Source organism: Ursus americanus, chromosome 34, assembly GCF_024610735.1.
Source record: "Ursus americanus isolate L20-20 chromosome 34, mUrsAme1.1.p, whole genome shotgun sequence".
Lineage (NCBI taxonomy): Eukaryota > Metazoa > Chordata > Mammalia > Carnivora > Ursidae > Ursus > Ursus americanus.
Window position 1 is genome coordinate 10,933,857 of NC_142160.1, and position 16,794 is coordinate 10,950,650.

The following is a 16,794-nucleotide window of genomic DNA, read 5'->3' on the forward strand; positions in this document are numbered from 1 at the left end:
ATTGGAGTTGTTAGAAATGTGCCGAAGAGATAACCTGTAGTATATTTTCCTCAAAAGTCACATTTTATTTAACACGAACATTCCCAACACCCTCGGAATTCGGGTAATCAGTTGTTGAGCTGGGAAATGTGGGTACAATGCCATGTCTGTGTTGGCTGGCTGGACAGGCCTTTAGGCAGGGCAGAAAACTTTGGGGTTTCCTCTCTTCTTCCTTTCGGAAGGGAGCTAAAGAGGTGCCGCAAACCTCTCCAAAAAAGTGTTCGTACCGGATGCGCACACGACCTCAAAGGAAGAGCCTGGGGACAGACAGGCCAGCCCCAAGCTGCCTGCTGCTCACCCAGCGCTTCCCCAGCGCGCGCCCGGAGCCGGACCTGCCGGCCTAGTGCGCGCCGCGGAGCGAACCATCGCGCCGCCCGGGGCGGGGGGTAGGGCGCGGCGGCCGCGGGCCGCTCGGACTCCGGGCTCCCCCTGCCGCCGCCACCGCCCCCTCCCGCCCCCTGCCGGGAGTCGCCTGTGAAGCGGCCAGTCGCGGGGGCCTCGGGGATTGGCCCTGCGAGCCCTCCCCGCACCCCCCCCCCGGCCGCGCGGGGGTGGTAGCGGCCCATTTGAGAGTTTCCCGGGTCCGGCGGCCGGCGCAGAGGCTCTGCGCTCCGGTGGGGGGCGGGCGGCGGACGGCGGGAGGAGGGACAAAGGGGTGGGCCCCGCGGACCGGCGGTCCCGCAGCCCCGGCTTCGGGTCCGAGGACTGATCGGCTGCGCGGACAACAAGGAAGAGGGGAGCCCAGGCGGGACTTGCGCCCGAGATGCCGGTGCGAGGAGATCGCGGGTTTCCACCCCGGCGGGAGCTGTCAGGTTGGCTTCGTGTAAGTGCCCTCTCGAGTCCGCTTGGTTGGGAGAAAGGTCTCGGGGAACGAGCGTGGGAGCGCGTGGTGGGCTTCCTGTTGTGCGGTAGGTAGCTGCTACTCTTCCACCTGAACGTGGGGCGGAGGGCAGGGGGTAGATTTCACCGGAGCGGGTGGTGGCTCATGGCCTCCAAGGCTCCTTGATCCTTTTCTCTCCTCTCTGAAGTCATTTGGGTTTCAGATGAAGTTTCCAGGAGGGTAGGGGAAATTGTCCTGAACTCTGTCCTGGATCCCTGCTACCTTGAAGGCATCTCGTCCTGCCTGTTGTGCAGCCTGCTGCATGCCTTTGTGTTTTCCTTCTCTGTTCAGACCACATACTCTACTTGAAGCAAAGTTACAGGCATGTGCGTGTGAGACAAACTGACAACTCTTTGGAGATTAGGAGCCTCATTTCCCCTTTTAATCAGCTGCCTCTAAGACAAGTAAAGATTGTTTTCAGTAGGGACTGGACATGGGGTTTTGGAGGAAGCCACAAAAAGAGAGTGAGTGATGAATGCCTTCTACTCTGGTATTATCTTACCTGTCACCATTCCCTTTCTTTTATGTCTTCATTTGTCAAGTTTCCGCTTTTGCACAGTAGTTTAAGTTATAAATAATCAGGGTTTTGACTACAGGGCTTTAACATTCTTGAAATGTGGACGAACTTGGGAGTGAATACTCCAGGGCTTAGTAATGGACTACAGCCTCCCACCTCTATTTTAGCTTCAGTTCTTGGGCAGTGCTGCTACCCTGGCAGCTGTCTGGTCTGAGTAATAATGGTTGTGGTTTCCCTGCAGTTCCCAGCGGAGACTCAGCCCATCATAGAAATTGCCCTGTGATTCCACACACCCTCCCTCAGCTTGGGGAATCCTCGTAGAGGGGAAAGGGGCCCTTTGCTTCAGACCTTCTGGTGGTCTGTGCTGGGTGTGCTGACAGTCGTTTTGGGAGAACCAGCCCTGCTTTGTCAGAATCATTCCTGGGGGGGGGGTAGTGGGGTAGTGGGGAGGGTAACATCTACACCCACGCCTGAGAAGATGTTGTGAGGAGTAGGAGTAGTTGCATTTGTAGCATTAAATATCCTACGAATGAAATTTGACTATTCAGTAAATTTTCATGAACAACTTCACTTCGTTGTGGGCGATACAAGTGTTAAAGAGAGTGCCTCTGTTATACTGTCTTGTCGGGAAAGCATGCACATAATTAAGAATGATGAGTTCCAGTTAGAAGTAAGGATGGGGTGCTGTGGCTTCTCTGGGGAGATGAGAGAAGGGGTGCTTCACTTGGGCAGCGGTGGCTTTTGGGGTGTTTTATGAGCTTTTTCAGAGCTGCTACCAGAGACTGAGGAAGCGGGATTTCTTTCCTTGAAATGGCTGCTGCCACTTTTTCATGACCACACAGCTAATAACAAGCACCACCTACCTGTGGCGGTCTCTGAGGGGGGTACGAGATGAGCAAGACTCATCCTTCAAGAGTCTATTAGAGTTGAACGTTTTAGACTGTTGGAGACTAGACTCTGCTGGGATACCTGTGGCTGGGGGGGGGCGGGGCGTGTGCAATACAGAGGCGTTCTCTGCAGTACAGAATACGGGCACGGTGGGACTGCCTTACGCACGCTCCCTTTAGAGATTCTGTTTGGGAGGAAATAGCCGCACTTGAACAAATACCTACAGCACAAGCTAGTAAAGAAGATGGGGCTAATAACAATACACCTACCTCATAGGGCTGAGTGAGGACTGCATGAAATGATGTCAGGGTGTTGGGCATGTGTGGATGCCAGGTAAATGGTACCTACCAGTAAGAACGACGACAAGTGCTGAAAGCTCGAAGTGCTGGGTCCTGGGAGGTAGGATCTAGAAGTACAGGTAGGAGGTACCAGGTAGGTGTCTAAGCAGGAGCTGAGGTAAAAAGAGTAGCACATACTCTTGAAAGGCCTTGAATGCCAGTGAGAGAACTTGGGGGGAGGGGAAGTCCTAAAATCCCTAATGGATTAGTGACTTGACTTTCCCTACAAAGAAGGGAACCAGTTTCCCGTTAAACACTTCACCCCACCCCCTACACAGGGAATATTACTATTTTTGAGGCACTGAAATGCCTGAGACCAATGAATTTTAACCTTGCCCCCCCCCCCCCCCGGAATTCCATTTGCGAGGACTTCTGCCTACATTTGTTTAACTTTTGATCTAATTCTTTGTACATTGACAAAAGGTTACAGCCAGCCATTTATCTTTTGCAGAGTGCCTGGGAATGCAAGGGATATGTAAAAATCCTTGCAGTGACTTAAGTTGAGAAAGGGTTTCTCGTTTGAAGGTATTCTTTTTTAAGAGACAGGTGAGTTCTTGAAACTAGGCGGGGCCACTTTAGTCCTGTGGACGGTAGTACCGGCTGTAGTTGACAAAGTCATGCAGATTTGGGCGGGGAATGGCAGGGGGGTGTGGGTGGCGGGGGTGGGGTTAAGAGGAAGGGTTAGTAATCACAGCTGAAACTTTCAACATACTCTAACCAAGAATATGAGCCATCAGGGAATTCCTTGCCTAATCCCTAAAACAAATCCCATTAAGGAGTTGTGGCTACAGATTAATTTATCTAGGTTGAGAGCTGACTCCCTATAAAACGCCGCATTGATTAGATTCTGAGCAGTAATCAGGGGGCCAGCAATTGTTGGCCAGATGGCCTTGGACTAGCCAGCCTTGGTGTTGAAAGGCATTTTCCATTGAAGGTGATTTGGGCTGTAGTAACATAGGAGGGTGTGATTGATGTGCAGGTGTGGGGGGAGTACAGTGAGGGGGGCAGAAAGATTATCTGAGGTGTGTCACTGGGTTAGTTTCTTGCTCCTAAATCCAAGGACTGGGGTCAGAAACATAGACTCACCGGTCAGATTTAACACCTATTTAGGGGGTTAAAAACTCCAGAGTTTTTCTGAAGTTTTTGAGGTTAAAAAAGAAATCTTCCCTAAAACTATTTATGACCTACTTCACCCCCACAGGAATTTTTATGATGACCCTTGTTAGCAGAGGCCAACATAGTTACCGAATTTATGAGGATCTAAGGTGGTTTTGCCATTAAATTTTTTTATAAAGACCATGGAACAGCAGTGGAAAACAGTTTTCAGGCACTCAGTCCTAGCATTCAGTACTGGCAATCGCTAGTTCCAGGTTTGACAGGTACCTGGGAAATAGAGCTGGCTAAGCTTGCACGCCACCTACATTATTGCACACAAGGCTAGAGCTGGGAGTTGCAAAGTGTCTGCTCTCACGTTTTCAGCTTTATTAGGAAATGCACTTAACTTGGCCTCTCACTTCGAGAACCTAGATGGGCATGCGGAGGCCTTCCCATGACGGTGATGGTTTCATTCTGTTTTTAAGGAGCCTAGAGCCTCTATCATCCGGCAGGCCACTGCATCCAAAGTTTCATCAGCCTTAATAACTTGTGAGCTCAGAAGAGAGACTGAAGACTGTCGTATTGAAAAAATGTCTGATATGTTAAATTAAGCATTTTTTTCTGCCTTTTTTTTCCTGTTCCCTAAATAATGTTTTCTAAAGTGTGTTACACAGACAGACTTAGAGGTGGCACGTTATTTTTCACTTACTGTGCATGAATATTGTACTCCAAGGATGAAAGATATAAAGCCGGCTACCAAATTCACTTATTTTGTGGACAGGTTGCTTAGAATGAGGCACAATGAGTATTAAGTAAAACAAAAAGTTTGATGTAAGAGAAATAAATTTTGGGGATGAGTGATATGAGAATAAGGCAAAAATTGTGAACACAGCCATTGAAATCTGGGACTTGGTAATAACTCTTCAAAATATGAGTGTGACGTTGAGTTATGGAGAGCTGCGTATACCTTGACCACACCTTCAGGAATGTCAGACGAGGTCCGCTGGTGTGACACCTGTGAAAGGATGGACTGAAAATGGAGGAAACACTTTGGCATCGCAGGGGGACATCACTCTGCTATGGAGCACAGCTTGCTTTCCTGACCTAGCAGTGCTGGAGAAGGCAGAGAGCCAAATAGCCTCACATGTAAATGCATCTAATCTATTATTTTTTAAAGGTTTAATTTTTAAAGTTATCTCTACACCCAGCATGGGGCTTGAACTCATAATCCTGACATCAAGAGTTGCACACTCTAGTGACTGAGCCAGCCAGGTGCCCGGAAATGCATTTAATTTTTAAAAAATGTTGCTTATGTTGGTCTGTAAAGTAGGTTTTAACAAGGATTGTAGTAAGAATTGGAAGTCTTGAGGTTAAAAAAAAAAAAAAAAAGTAACCCTGCCTTGACCTGGAAAAATGAGCAATTGAAGTTCATGGTCATGGTAGGTAGGTAAAACCAGAATAGAAAACACTTAGTTTCAGTCACCAAAATCCTTAATCATGTGTGTGCATGCACACCTTTTACGTGAAATCCTAAGCCTTCGGTTAGTAACTTGTACTTTAGTCATTTTAAATCCACGCAGATGTTTGTTTAGTGCGTCTGCCAGATGGTTACAGTTAAATCAGGTCTTTAACCTTAAAAACATAATGCAGTCTTTCTTAATCACATATACACCTTGTACTTTTTTTTTTTTTTTTTAAAGTAAGCTCTACCGCACAGCATGGGGCTCGAGCTCAGGAACCCAAGATCAGTAGTTAACATGCCTATCCACTGAGCCAGCCGGGTGCCTCCATACCTTATACATTTTTAGACCATAGCAATATGCATTTTTGTAATTAGGTTTATGTTAACTTTCAGACTAATATTTAGCCTAACTAAAATATTCATGGCTTATAGTTTCTGTTTCTATTTGTCTTCTCCCAACATTGCATGTGTGTGGGAGAGGTTTGGGGGGGTGGCAGGAATGCTAGGAGTGAATAAAAATTTTGTGTTTTAGGAAGCTGGACTGAAAAACATTTCAAAATTATACCATTAATTATGGCAAAGATCTAATGTCCCATCCTTTAATGCACATGTTTTCTAAATTTTACCTATGTCCATATATAAAGACGGACTTCAGAAATAATTAATAGGGCAATTATTATTTTCTGTTGTAGACTTTAATCAGCCATATGAATATATACATTATGTTCACAAGAAAAAAATGGCATCATCTTCTGAAACTTTAATTACTGTATGCCTCATCTGATAAGACACTGTATGAGACTAAATATATAGTTATATATTTATAGTTAGTGACAAGCCAGAGGCATTTGGAGGGGGATATATGTAATGCATTTTGAGACGATTATTGGGATAGTCTTCCTGGTAGGTAACAGTTATTAGGCTGTAATTAACAGATAATGATTAGAGTCCAGTTATATCTTTGCCATTGTATTAAAGAAAAGCTTTGGTAGAGATGAAAGAACACTGCAGATACTCTATATTTTGTCATTCGAGTTGAAGGTGAACGGGGGAAATAATGCTTTCTAATCATCAGTAGGAATAAATGAACTTCTCTCAGACTTGTAGCCTCTGAGATCTTCATTCCTTTGAGGAGGAAATAAGGATCCGAATATGACTTTGATGGGAACCATTTTTTGAGAGCCATTTATTGTCATGTAATAAAGGTGGTGTTCCAAGTTCTAGGTTGTGGGTTTCTTTTATCCCTTATGTAGTAGAGCATACCTGAGACCCCGAGTCTGTGTTGGGAAGGAGGGCAGTGTATGCTCTGAGAGGCAACCAGCTGATTCTCAGTCCACAGAAGACCGTTCACAAATATATCTGGCAAAAGCAGAATGAAATTATTTGAGGGAATTAATTAGCAAAACTAACCATTTCTGTTTTTGAAAAGAATGACTCGTTCAGAAGGAATGTCCCTGTGAGCTCATTTTTAGAGGCCTGGTTCCTCCCTTACCCTTCTTCACTGAGGCCGAATCGATTTCCTTCTTGTCCGTGATTGGTTGGTGTGCACATGCCAGTATTTATGAGAGCCCTTATCATGTCTGCCCCATGCCAGTCACTTCCCGTCTGCCTTGAGCCCCTCCTTGGTCTGAGTCATCTGGGTAACCCCAGAAACTGACAGGGCAGCAAACATATCCACTAAGTTTACCACATTGAACCGACCGGATCTGGGGAAGGCTTTTGTTGCATAAACCAGTAAGAATTGAAGACTCACTGGGAACTCAGAAGAGTGGATTCCTGACATTTATATAGTGAGTGGATGGATAGTTTGTGAGTAGGAAAAAAACCTGTAGAGTTATGTACTGACCTTTTCTGTAGTGATGTGTAAGCTGTATTAATTAGCTGGGTGACTGCAGCTAAGGCATGTAAATGGAAGTTTCTTTATAAGGAAATAAGTAGTTGTATTTGAAGGTCTCTGAAGTCTTCTCTGGTGCTTAGGGTTCTAAGCGGTTGGGTATAAAGCTGAGAGGACATTTTAAATAATTTCTATTGGTTGTTGTCATCTTAAAGTGCTTCCATGCTCCTTAAAAAACTTGTTTGTTTTCTTTCTTTTTGTTTTTTTCTTCTAAGAAGAGGTCCAGTGGATTTTCTCTGAAGGATATTTTTCTAAAGAACAAACTGAGAACCCAAGAGTGGCAGTAGTTGTTTAGTTCATGAAGTGCCGGAAAGATCTATTATTCAGTTGCAGTTTAAATAATGTACCACCACAGTGTGTGCTGTATTCTCTTCCTTGCTCTGCAGCCCAAGCCAGTTATCTTCAGTCACCTTGCATTGCTTCTTGAGTATCGTTCTTCTCTTTCTTCTTCCCCTCCTCTCTTTCCAGTAAGAGCTGCATACTGGGAGTCTCCAGCACCCGCTGCTTTTCCCGTGGACCTCTCTTTCAGGGCCCAGATTGCCTGTGGCAGAAGCAAGGTAAGGCCCGCCCGGAGTTGGGAGCCTGGTCTTCACCGATGGGCTGACGGTGAGCCTCCTGGGTACCGCTGCAGGCCCTCACTGTTCACTGACTGACGCAGAATCAATCCCTGTCGCTCGAGCTTTACCGTCACTTCAGGCACTTCTGAGTTTTTCAGCATAACTTGAGGCAGAACACTTTGCCTACCTTGGCTGGTCTGTTCAGTGTCTGCACGAGTTTTAAGAGGGGAGAGAGATTTGTGGCATCTTAGACACCCATTGAGATTTTCCAGAAATGGAACTGGAAGCATTTGTGCTTTTCCTTCTGGTGTTATTGTTGGAGTCTAAAAACAGGCAGGCGGCGACACACTGAAATGAAGAGGCACTGGGTTCATCTTGAATACCGGTGGCCTTCTTTCCAGCAGACCTAAATCTGAATTTTAATAAAAGCTCTGGGAGCAATATTTACTTACGCTGCTTAAGTGCACAGATTGTAGGTGTCTCTACCCAAGTCAGGAAGAGGCAGGAAAGGTGGACTCAAATTTACCAGAGAACTGAGATTTAAAAAATGTGTGGGAAACTGAGAAAAATTTTCCCATAGAAACAGTGGTATCCAGGCTCTGTCCTTTCAAGGTTGTTTACTCATAATGAAACTTTTTTTATATTGTTGTTTTTCTGGTGTTTTGTTGAAGTATAACTTAAAGTGCACAGATCTCAAGTGGACAGCTTGATAAATTGGTTTTTGTTGTGGTAAAGCACATAACATAAGAGCCACCATTTTAACCATTTCAAAGTGTACAGTTCAGTGGCAGTTAGTACATCCACACTATTGTGCAGACACCACTGTCTGATTCCAGAGCTGGATGCGAGCTTAAGTGACTGTATTCACTTGTGTTTACCACCTAGATAAAAAAACCAGGGCTTTCCGTCATTCTAGAAGCTTCTCTCTTACGACTTTTTCTGACTGTTACCACCGCACCCCAAGGGAACCTCTTTTCTGACTTCTCTCACCATGAGATAGTTTTGCTTGACTTCGAGAGGGTCTGTATAAATAAGGTCAACATTTTGTCTCTAGCTTCTTTTGCTCAACGTAACTTCTGTGAGATTCATCCGTATTGTTAGGTGATTCTGTAGTTCTTGTTTGTTGCTGCGTAGTTGTCCATTATATGAGTTCGCCACAGTTTGTCTACCCATTCTTCTCTTGATGAATATTTAGGTTGTTGCCTGTTTGTGTTTTCCTATTATGACTAAAGCTGCTAGGGAAATCACCCACACTTTGCTTTGTGGACTTACGCACTAATTTCTCTTATCTAAACTCCTAGGAGTGGAATTGCTGGGTCGTATGTTGGGGATATGTTTAACTTCCATTCTGTAACTCTGAAGTTAGGCAGACCTGAGTTTGAATTCCTTTGTCCCCCTCAGGCAATTTACTTTTTTCATGTTCAGTTTTTCTCCGCTGTAAAATGGGCACTTATGTACCTGATCAGTCAGGGTTCAGTGAAGAAAAGAGACCTCATTTTAGCTCTTTCAAGGAGAAAGGAATTTAATGGAGAGCATTAATGCCTGCAAAACAAGAGGCTGGAGGGACAAAAACCAAGGGCCCACCACACTGGCTTTCATATTTCCCCCTCATCAAGTTAGAAAGCTGCTGTGGTCCAGAGCCAGGACCTTGGAAACACTCTTCCACCTGCTCAGCCTCTGCAGCCCAGAGGCGGCTGAAATGGTAGGGAACTTAGTGACGAGTGCACAGCTCAGGTCTGGCAAATCCACTTTGCCTGTGACTGCTGCTGTAGGAAAAAAGAAAGCAAACTGCTTTCCTTCCTCCTCCTAAATCTTAAACAAGGGCACCCTGTGCGCCAGGGGCCTGGGGGTTTCTGGCCTCTGGGAGGAAGGGACGATGAGTGCCGGTCAACAAGAAATGGGATGGATGCCTCCTGGGGCTGCACTGGCAACCTAAGTGGCAGTGGCTGTAACTTACTAGTAGTATCATTATTACAGAACAACACGATGCCAAAGCAGCCCTGAGACCGCTTTCTGTAACGCACATTCAGAATCTGTCCTTTGACTTGAAAGTCACGTGCTGGAGGACGGATGCTGCTTAAGACCCACCTGTCACATAATTGTTTCCCTGAAGGGCCTCAGCTTCAGCAGCTACTAATCTGTGATTCTAGGTACTTTTCTATATGAGTAAGCTGTAGAAATTATAATTTGCAAGCCTACCAATTAATGCAGAAACTAGAAGGTGACTTAATTCTAAGAACAGCTGCTTTGATGTAAACTTTATGAAAATTAATGAGTGTTTTCTTTTTGAAGTCATTCTGATTTGTTAGTTTTTAATAAAGTAAAAGGCGATATATAAATCTTGTTGATAGGTGGGATAAAAAGGATGTTCCCTTTTTCTGTCTTTAATTTCCTTTATCTTTTGACAGATGAAATGGAAAGAGATTAGATTTTTATCCTGTTTGGTGCCTAGATCTCATTCTGACAGCACACATTAGTCTACTGAAACATTTGGCAATAGTGACTGTCCTATTTCTAGCTTATATTATGAAATGTGAGCTACGCTGTATTGCTCTTGAGACATTTAAACATTTTGAACCAATTGAATCAGTTTTTTACTTCCTAGGGACCTTACTATTACTGCTTTGAGGTGGGTTGGCCAAATGATTGATTGATTAACATTTTATTTTAGGCTTATATCTCCAGTGCTACTTCTGAAGGCTCCTTGCAGAAAAATTTGAAGCGACAGGAATGCAAATACTCTTAAGTGCCAAGATAAGCGTGACCAGTAACTTCTTTTCAGCCACTGGTGTAGCAGTTAGAGTGAGCTGGCTCTTTGCAAAGCTTGCTTAAATTTGATTGTGCGAGAAATATATTGACAGAATCCCATTTCATCTCTTTTTAGCCAGACTTACCCAGTCGGCCAGGGCTAACAATGGATGTCCAAACAGTTTACAGTGGTTAATACAATGGACAAAGGGTTTCACTGTTTGGAGAGTGGAAAAGAGAACTGATGGGGAGCTTCTTAAGGGCACTGACCTAATTCACTCCTTCAACAAAAATGATTTAAATATATATGTATTCTGATCCAGGTGTCTATAAATACTTCAGCTAGTAGTATTACAGCCTCAGGGAGGGCCATGTGGTGCTGCTTTGTGTGTTTTGTAAAGTACAGCCCTTATTTTTATTTGACAATGGCCTTTAGGTTTTTTTTTTTTTTTTTTAAATAGGCCAAGTTCTGGCACGAACTCATGTTCCACAAAAGTTAGGGGATTAAGAAAGGCAGCTGAAATCACACGTCCCCCTCCTCAGTCCTGAAACCTCCTCACATTCGGGAATTTTAGTCATGTACTTTCTTAGAGATAAACTTCTCTGTGAGCCTTTCTTCTGTAAAATGTGGAAAAACAGAACTGGGTTAAAAATAAAGTTAGTTCAGGCATTGCTAAGTTTCTGAGTATTGTGTTTATGATTTACTTTGTCCAGAAAACATAAATTGCCAATGCTTTTGCTGTTTATTACCATGAAATATTTGCAGTCAGTACGTACTGCCTCAAAGAATCTCTCTCACCTATTAATAGAACAGGAGCAAAGGAGAGTGCACACGTCACTATGGGGTAAAAAAGCTCATTGGGCTTAGTCGTGTAAGATCCAAATAACAATTGCATTGTTGTTCTGAGTGGTCCTGAGTGTGACTGGATGATTAAATATAAATGTTGACCTGATTGGATTATATCCCAGTCATGAAGGGTCCTGAAAAAACTGCCGTAACCTCTCACTCCGGACAGTTACCAGACGACTTCTTTTGCCTTTATATTTGGAATAATGATCTATGCAGTGAAGTATCATTCAAACTGGGGCGCTGTCATGACTGTCTCTTTCATCTGTTTCAGCTTGGATATACTGGCTCTATTTGTGTAGTCCGCTACATGGATAGTCCAGTATCTTCATAAGAAGTAACATAAGCTTTTTGATTGGGCTGAGCTTAATCAAAATGAATGCTTGGAAACAACGAAAGGCAAAAGGGGTCCTCGAGTAGATCTAACCTGAATTGCAGTGCATGTGTTTATCTTTTCAGAAAAGCAGGGTGTTTTCACGGGGGCTTGTGTTCTGCTGAGTGTTGGGAAGGGTATCAGTTTCAATGTTGGGGGGTGATATGAGTTCTTGAGAGGAGGTCTAGATCTTTGCTTTCCTAGTCCAGACAGAGCATAGTTGCTCAGGCAGTGGAGGAAGGTGAAGGGAAGACAGTGGAGCAGGCAAGTCTCAAAGGACTGAAATGGGATGGATACACATGAGTGTGTATTCTCTCCCTTTTCTTACTATATTCCCAGCCCAGCAAAAAAGCACTTTGCAGGTGGCTTGGAGACTGTTGGAAACAGCAACATTTCATCATTGGAGCAACAAATCTAACATACGCATTCATAGAGCTTGTAGGGCAGTTCTGAGGCTGTGTCCTCGATTTCTACCACTATGGGTGTGTTGGGGGCAGACTCAATCTGCTCCATTCCCAAGTGTGCAGCAGAAGTCCTGATGTTTGTAAAAAATGCCTAATCACGAGGGAGCCAGGACACCAAGCAAGATGCCGTGGGTTTTGCTCTGTACTGTTGGACTTCTAACTTTCCTGTAATGAAGCAAGGGAAGGAAGCATGTGACTGACAGTGTTAGACACCCTGGTGCAGATCTCACTGGCCAGTCCTGCCCAGTTGGGGGTAGGTGTTAAAACCTGTTTTGATAGGTCAGGAAACTGGCTCAGAAATGTTAAGTAATTTGCCCCATGTCACACAGCTCGTGTGGTAGGCAGGGCATTTGAGCCAAGGTCACTTGACTAATTCAAAACTGGTAGGTTCTTCTAATTCCACCTGCCTCTGCTTTTCACAATTAGATGGGCAGAGACATAATGGAAGAAGCTAAAGGCCCTCTTGATTTTTAGGAGTTTAAACATTACCATTGAAAATGTATAGAAGTTTTTCTTCCCAGGGAATCATCATTAGTAAAAATACTATTTCATTTTTTTTTTTTAAAGATCCCACGTGTGCGTGTGCGTGTGCGTGAGGGAGGGGCAGAGGGAGGGGGATAATCTCAAGCTGACTTCATGCCCCGTGCAGAACCCAGTGCAGGGCTCAACGTGGGGCTTGATCCCTCAACCCTGAGATCATGACCTGAGCTGAAACAAAGAGTCGGACGCTTTAACTGACTGAGCCATCCAGGTGCCCCACAGTAATATATCAGTGTGGTTTTTTTTCCCCTTTTTCACCTGTGACTTTATTTTTTATTTTTATTTTTTTAATGATTTTTTATTATATTATGTTAGTCACCATACAGTACATTCCTGGTTTCTGATGTAAAGTTCGATGTTTCATTAGTTGCGTATAACACCCAGTGCACCATGCAATACGTGCCCTCCTTACTACCCATCACCAGCCTATCCCATTCCCCCACCCCCCTCCCCTCTGAAGCCCTCAGTTTGTTTCCCAGAGTCCATAGTCTCTCATGCTTCATTCCCCCTTCTCTCATGCTTCATTCCCCCTTCTGTATCAGTGTTTTTAAGAGATGTTTTCATTTTTCAGTGACTTGTTTGTGTTCATTACTGTATGGGACCTCAAAGACTCTAAGATGAGTAAGACACAGCCTTATGGGGAAGTAGATTATATAAGCAGCTAGCTAAAACCACAATTTATTATAGAAACATTAAGAATATGCCTTTTCTGTGAGTCTTTCTTCAAGTCCACAGCCTTTAGTTAGAAATGACTGTTATCGGGGCGCCTGGGTGGCACAGCGGTTAAGCGTCTGCCTTCGGCTCAGGGCGTGATCCCGGCGTTATGGGATCGAGCCCCACATCAGGCTCCTCTGCTATGAGCCTGCTTCTTCCTCTCCCACTCCCCCTGCTTGTGTTCCCTCTCTCACTGGCTGTCTCTATCTCTGTCAAATAAATAAAATCTTTAAAAAAAAAAAAAAAAAAGAAATGACTGTTATCCCATCAGCCTCCCCCTGCCCCCCCCCCAAAAACCGCACAATTATTGTTAATGTCAAGAAAAACTTCTTGTGGCTGCAAAGCACATGGGTTATGGAATTAGAACATCTTAGACTTGCTGTTTTTGGGAATTTGGCTGTTAAGGGTCAGAATTCCATCACAAGGTGCCTGAGGATCAAAGTACATCTTGTAAAACATCACATACCTCCAGGAAGTTCAGGCTATCAGGCTAGCACATACATGTTCGTGTGAAGTAAAAGAGTAAGCTTTCTTTCAATACGTAGCCAAAACCATATGCATGAATATAGTGAACATTTTGATTGAGGATCAAGATAGACTGGGAATTTTGGAGTTAGAGCATTTTGGTGGTGGAGCAGACGTTATGGAGTGCCATGGGTTCACCTTGGGACAGGCTGGGGTAGGAGGATGTTGGAGAATGGAGCAGACAGCCCAAGGGGTAGAAAGAGCTGGGAAGGCTCCAAATACAGACGTCGTTTCTTTCAGACTTCCTGCTGGAATCCTATTAAGGCTGCCTTTCTCCTCCTCACTGTCCCCCCAAGAGCTGTCTTCCCCCAGGACCCAGAATTGATGAGTTAGATGAGCATTCATGGACAGAATGTTAAGGCTGATACTATTGGAAATGTTGAGTCTTGGTCCTAGGCTCAGTCAGCCACGCAAATGCTGGCTATATAATTCTGACCAGATTCTAAGTTGGACTTCAGGGTAGACAATGGAAACTTCCAGTGTTTACACCCTCTCTTTAAAAAAATTTAAAAAAATTTTTTTAAAGATTTTATTTATTGTCAGAGAAAGAGAGAGAAAGAGACGCTTAACCGACTGAGCCACCCAGGCGTCCCTAAAAAATGTCTTCTAAAGCAGCCTCTGTCTTGGGTTATGGGTGCCACATCCTCATTATCTTTTTTTTGAGGGTGCACAGAGAGCATTCCAGCTTGAGATCAGGAACCAAGGTTTTTACTTCTCTTTGTCTAACACAGTTCTTCACAAAGTGCTTGCTCAATGTTGATAATACTAACACATGCAGTTAATGATCTACTTTGAGGATTATCTGAAGCAAGATTTTGATCTTAGGCCAGCTTCCCCTGTGGTATGTGATTGGAAATTGTGAACAAGTTCGGAATTTAGCTTAGGTAAATTATAACTAGGTAAGTTCTGCTGCTACCAAAACCAAGTGTAGTTCACTTTTGAGTTGACCTAACTTTCAGATTACGAACCCACTCAGAACTAACCCCTTATTAATTAAAAAAAAAAAAAAAAGAAAGAAATAAGCAAACAGAACAGGATTATCCCTCAATAGTAACTGGATGCTAAGGGCAGTCCTAAGGTTTACTGTAGAGTAAAGTGAAAACCAAGGTGAAGGAAAGCAAGAATCAGGAAGTGTGTGTACTTCCTCGATAGCGATGTGAGCACCTTGCAGGTAACGATCTGTCCTGGTGACACCTGCACATGAGTAGCCATTGCTGAATTTTGCATGAGTTTAGCCTAGGGGTTGGCAAACTAGAGTCAACTGCCTGTTTGGTTGGCTGTTTTTTTTTGTTTTTATTTTTCCCCGTTTACTAGCAAAGAATTGTTCTCATCTTTTAAAACGGGCGCATTTTAAATTGGTTATGTAAGTATTTATGTAATAACCTCTGCCTCCAGAGCTTGAAAAATACACTGTGTGGCCCCTCAAGAAAACATCTGCTGGGCCATGGTTTAGAACTCCCAGAAGCAGGATGCTTGGTCTGGAAATACGTATGTTAGGGTGCTGACTTGTGAAAGAGTCTCGCTTCATGAGAACACTGGTCTGACACCCTTCTTGGCTGTGGGGAAGCGAAAGAGAGAAGGGGTTGGGCTAGTTTGCTTTCTGGCTTTAGTCCAGGAAGGTGACGGATAACAGGGGCCAGTTGAGAAGTTTTGAGTGTAGACTTCCTCCAAGTTAAGCAGTAACATAAGCACAAGAAACTGTGGAGAAAATATAGTTCAAAGCACATTTCGTTTTTAGGATGCAGAAAGGCCATGAAACTGAAATGTCCCTCTACGATGAAACATTGCTGTCTGGGTTTTGGATGTTCTTATTTCCCTGGATTCCTGCCTTGGGACAGTACTGTTCACTGTGTTTCTACATTGTTGACTGTTTCCGTTCCAAGCAATTCATTCTGTCTTGTCAGGGAAACCTTCAAAATGATCATAAAATGCCATCATGGGTTAAAAGTCTTGAAGAAATCTAGTGCAGAAAAGGAGTTAATGATGTTCCCTCTGCTTGGCAGATTTGGAAAGGCTCTGGACTGGTATCAGTGACTGACACTCAGCTCTTAAGCATTTACTGTCATTGTTCTCTGTACTATTCCAGGCCTTCCTACATCCTAAAAACAAGCATCCCTTGAGGGTGGGGACTATGTCCTATGTTGTTCGGTCTTTGTTTTCAGAGCCTGGTACACAGACACTTAAATGTTGAATGCAGTCTATTTTTTAAATCTTATTAAACTTATTCCACATTGCCTTTTTTTAGGGTGGGGCTTACTTAATATAGGAAACACCCCTCTTGTGTGGTACTTCAGAGTTTATAAAAGCTCCCACATAAAATTCTCAGTCTTTACAAAAACCCTGGGGAGATGGGTATTATGACCCGAGATGCTCATAGAACAGCGGGTTAGTGACAACTAGGGAGGGACTTGAGCCCCTTACGAAGTAGAACAGCTAGAGAGAGCGTAGTGTGTTACTCTGTTTCCCTGGCCCCTTTTTCTTGCCCACCCCTCAGTATCAAGACTACAGTTGGAACTTGGCTTGGAAATTATAATTCACTTTAGTCTTTCCTCACAGTGGAAGGGAGATTTTTTTTTTTTTTTAAGATTTTATTTATTTATTTGACAGAGGGAGCGAGAGAGGGAACACAAGCAGGGGGAGTGGGAGAGGGAGAGGCAGGCTTCCTTCTGAGCGGGGCTCAATCCCAGAACGCTGGGATCATGACCTGAGCCGAAGGCAGAACTTAACGACGGAGCCACCCAGGCACCCCCAGAAGGGAGATCTTGACTGGAGCTTAAACCCTTGGATGGGCCCCTCGGCTTCGCTGCCCTGAGGAGCCATTACTACATGTGGAATCAGTGTCAGGCCCCTCTCTCCTCCTTCCCACCTCCTGTGTCCAATAACCCGCTGGGGCTGTCGACCTAGGCTTACATT

General features: G+C 44.3%; 1 protein-coding gene across 5 annotated transcripts in view; it reads left to right on the forward strand.

Annotated features, from left to right (window-relative positions):
• TJP2 (tight junction protein 2) overlaps positions 1 to 16,794 on the forward strand; it is a 114,123-nt gene that overhangs the window by 42,568 nt on the left and 54,761 nt on the right. For 2 of the 5 annotated variants that reach the window (XM_045772599.2, XM_045772604.2), the window contains exon 1: positions 643 to 862. The exons of 1 other annotated variant lie outside the window; for it this stretch is intronic. In XM_045772599.2, coding sequence (XP_045628555.2) covers positions 803 to 862 — 60 coding nt within the window. In that variant the 5' untranslated portion in view covers positions 643 to 802. Of the gene's footprint in view, positions 1 to 642; positions 863 to 7,581; positions 7,671 to 16,794 lie in introns of those variants that run through there. 2 more of the 5 variants (XM_045772600.2, XM_045772602.2) reach the window with 2 other exon arrangements.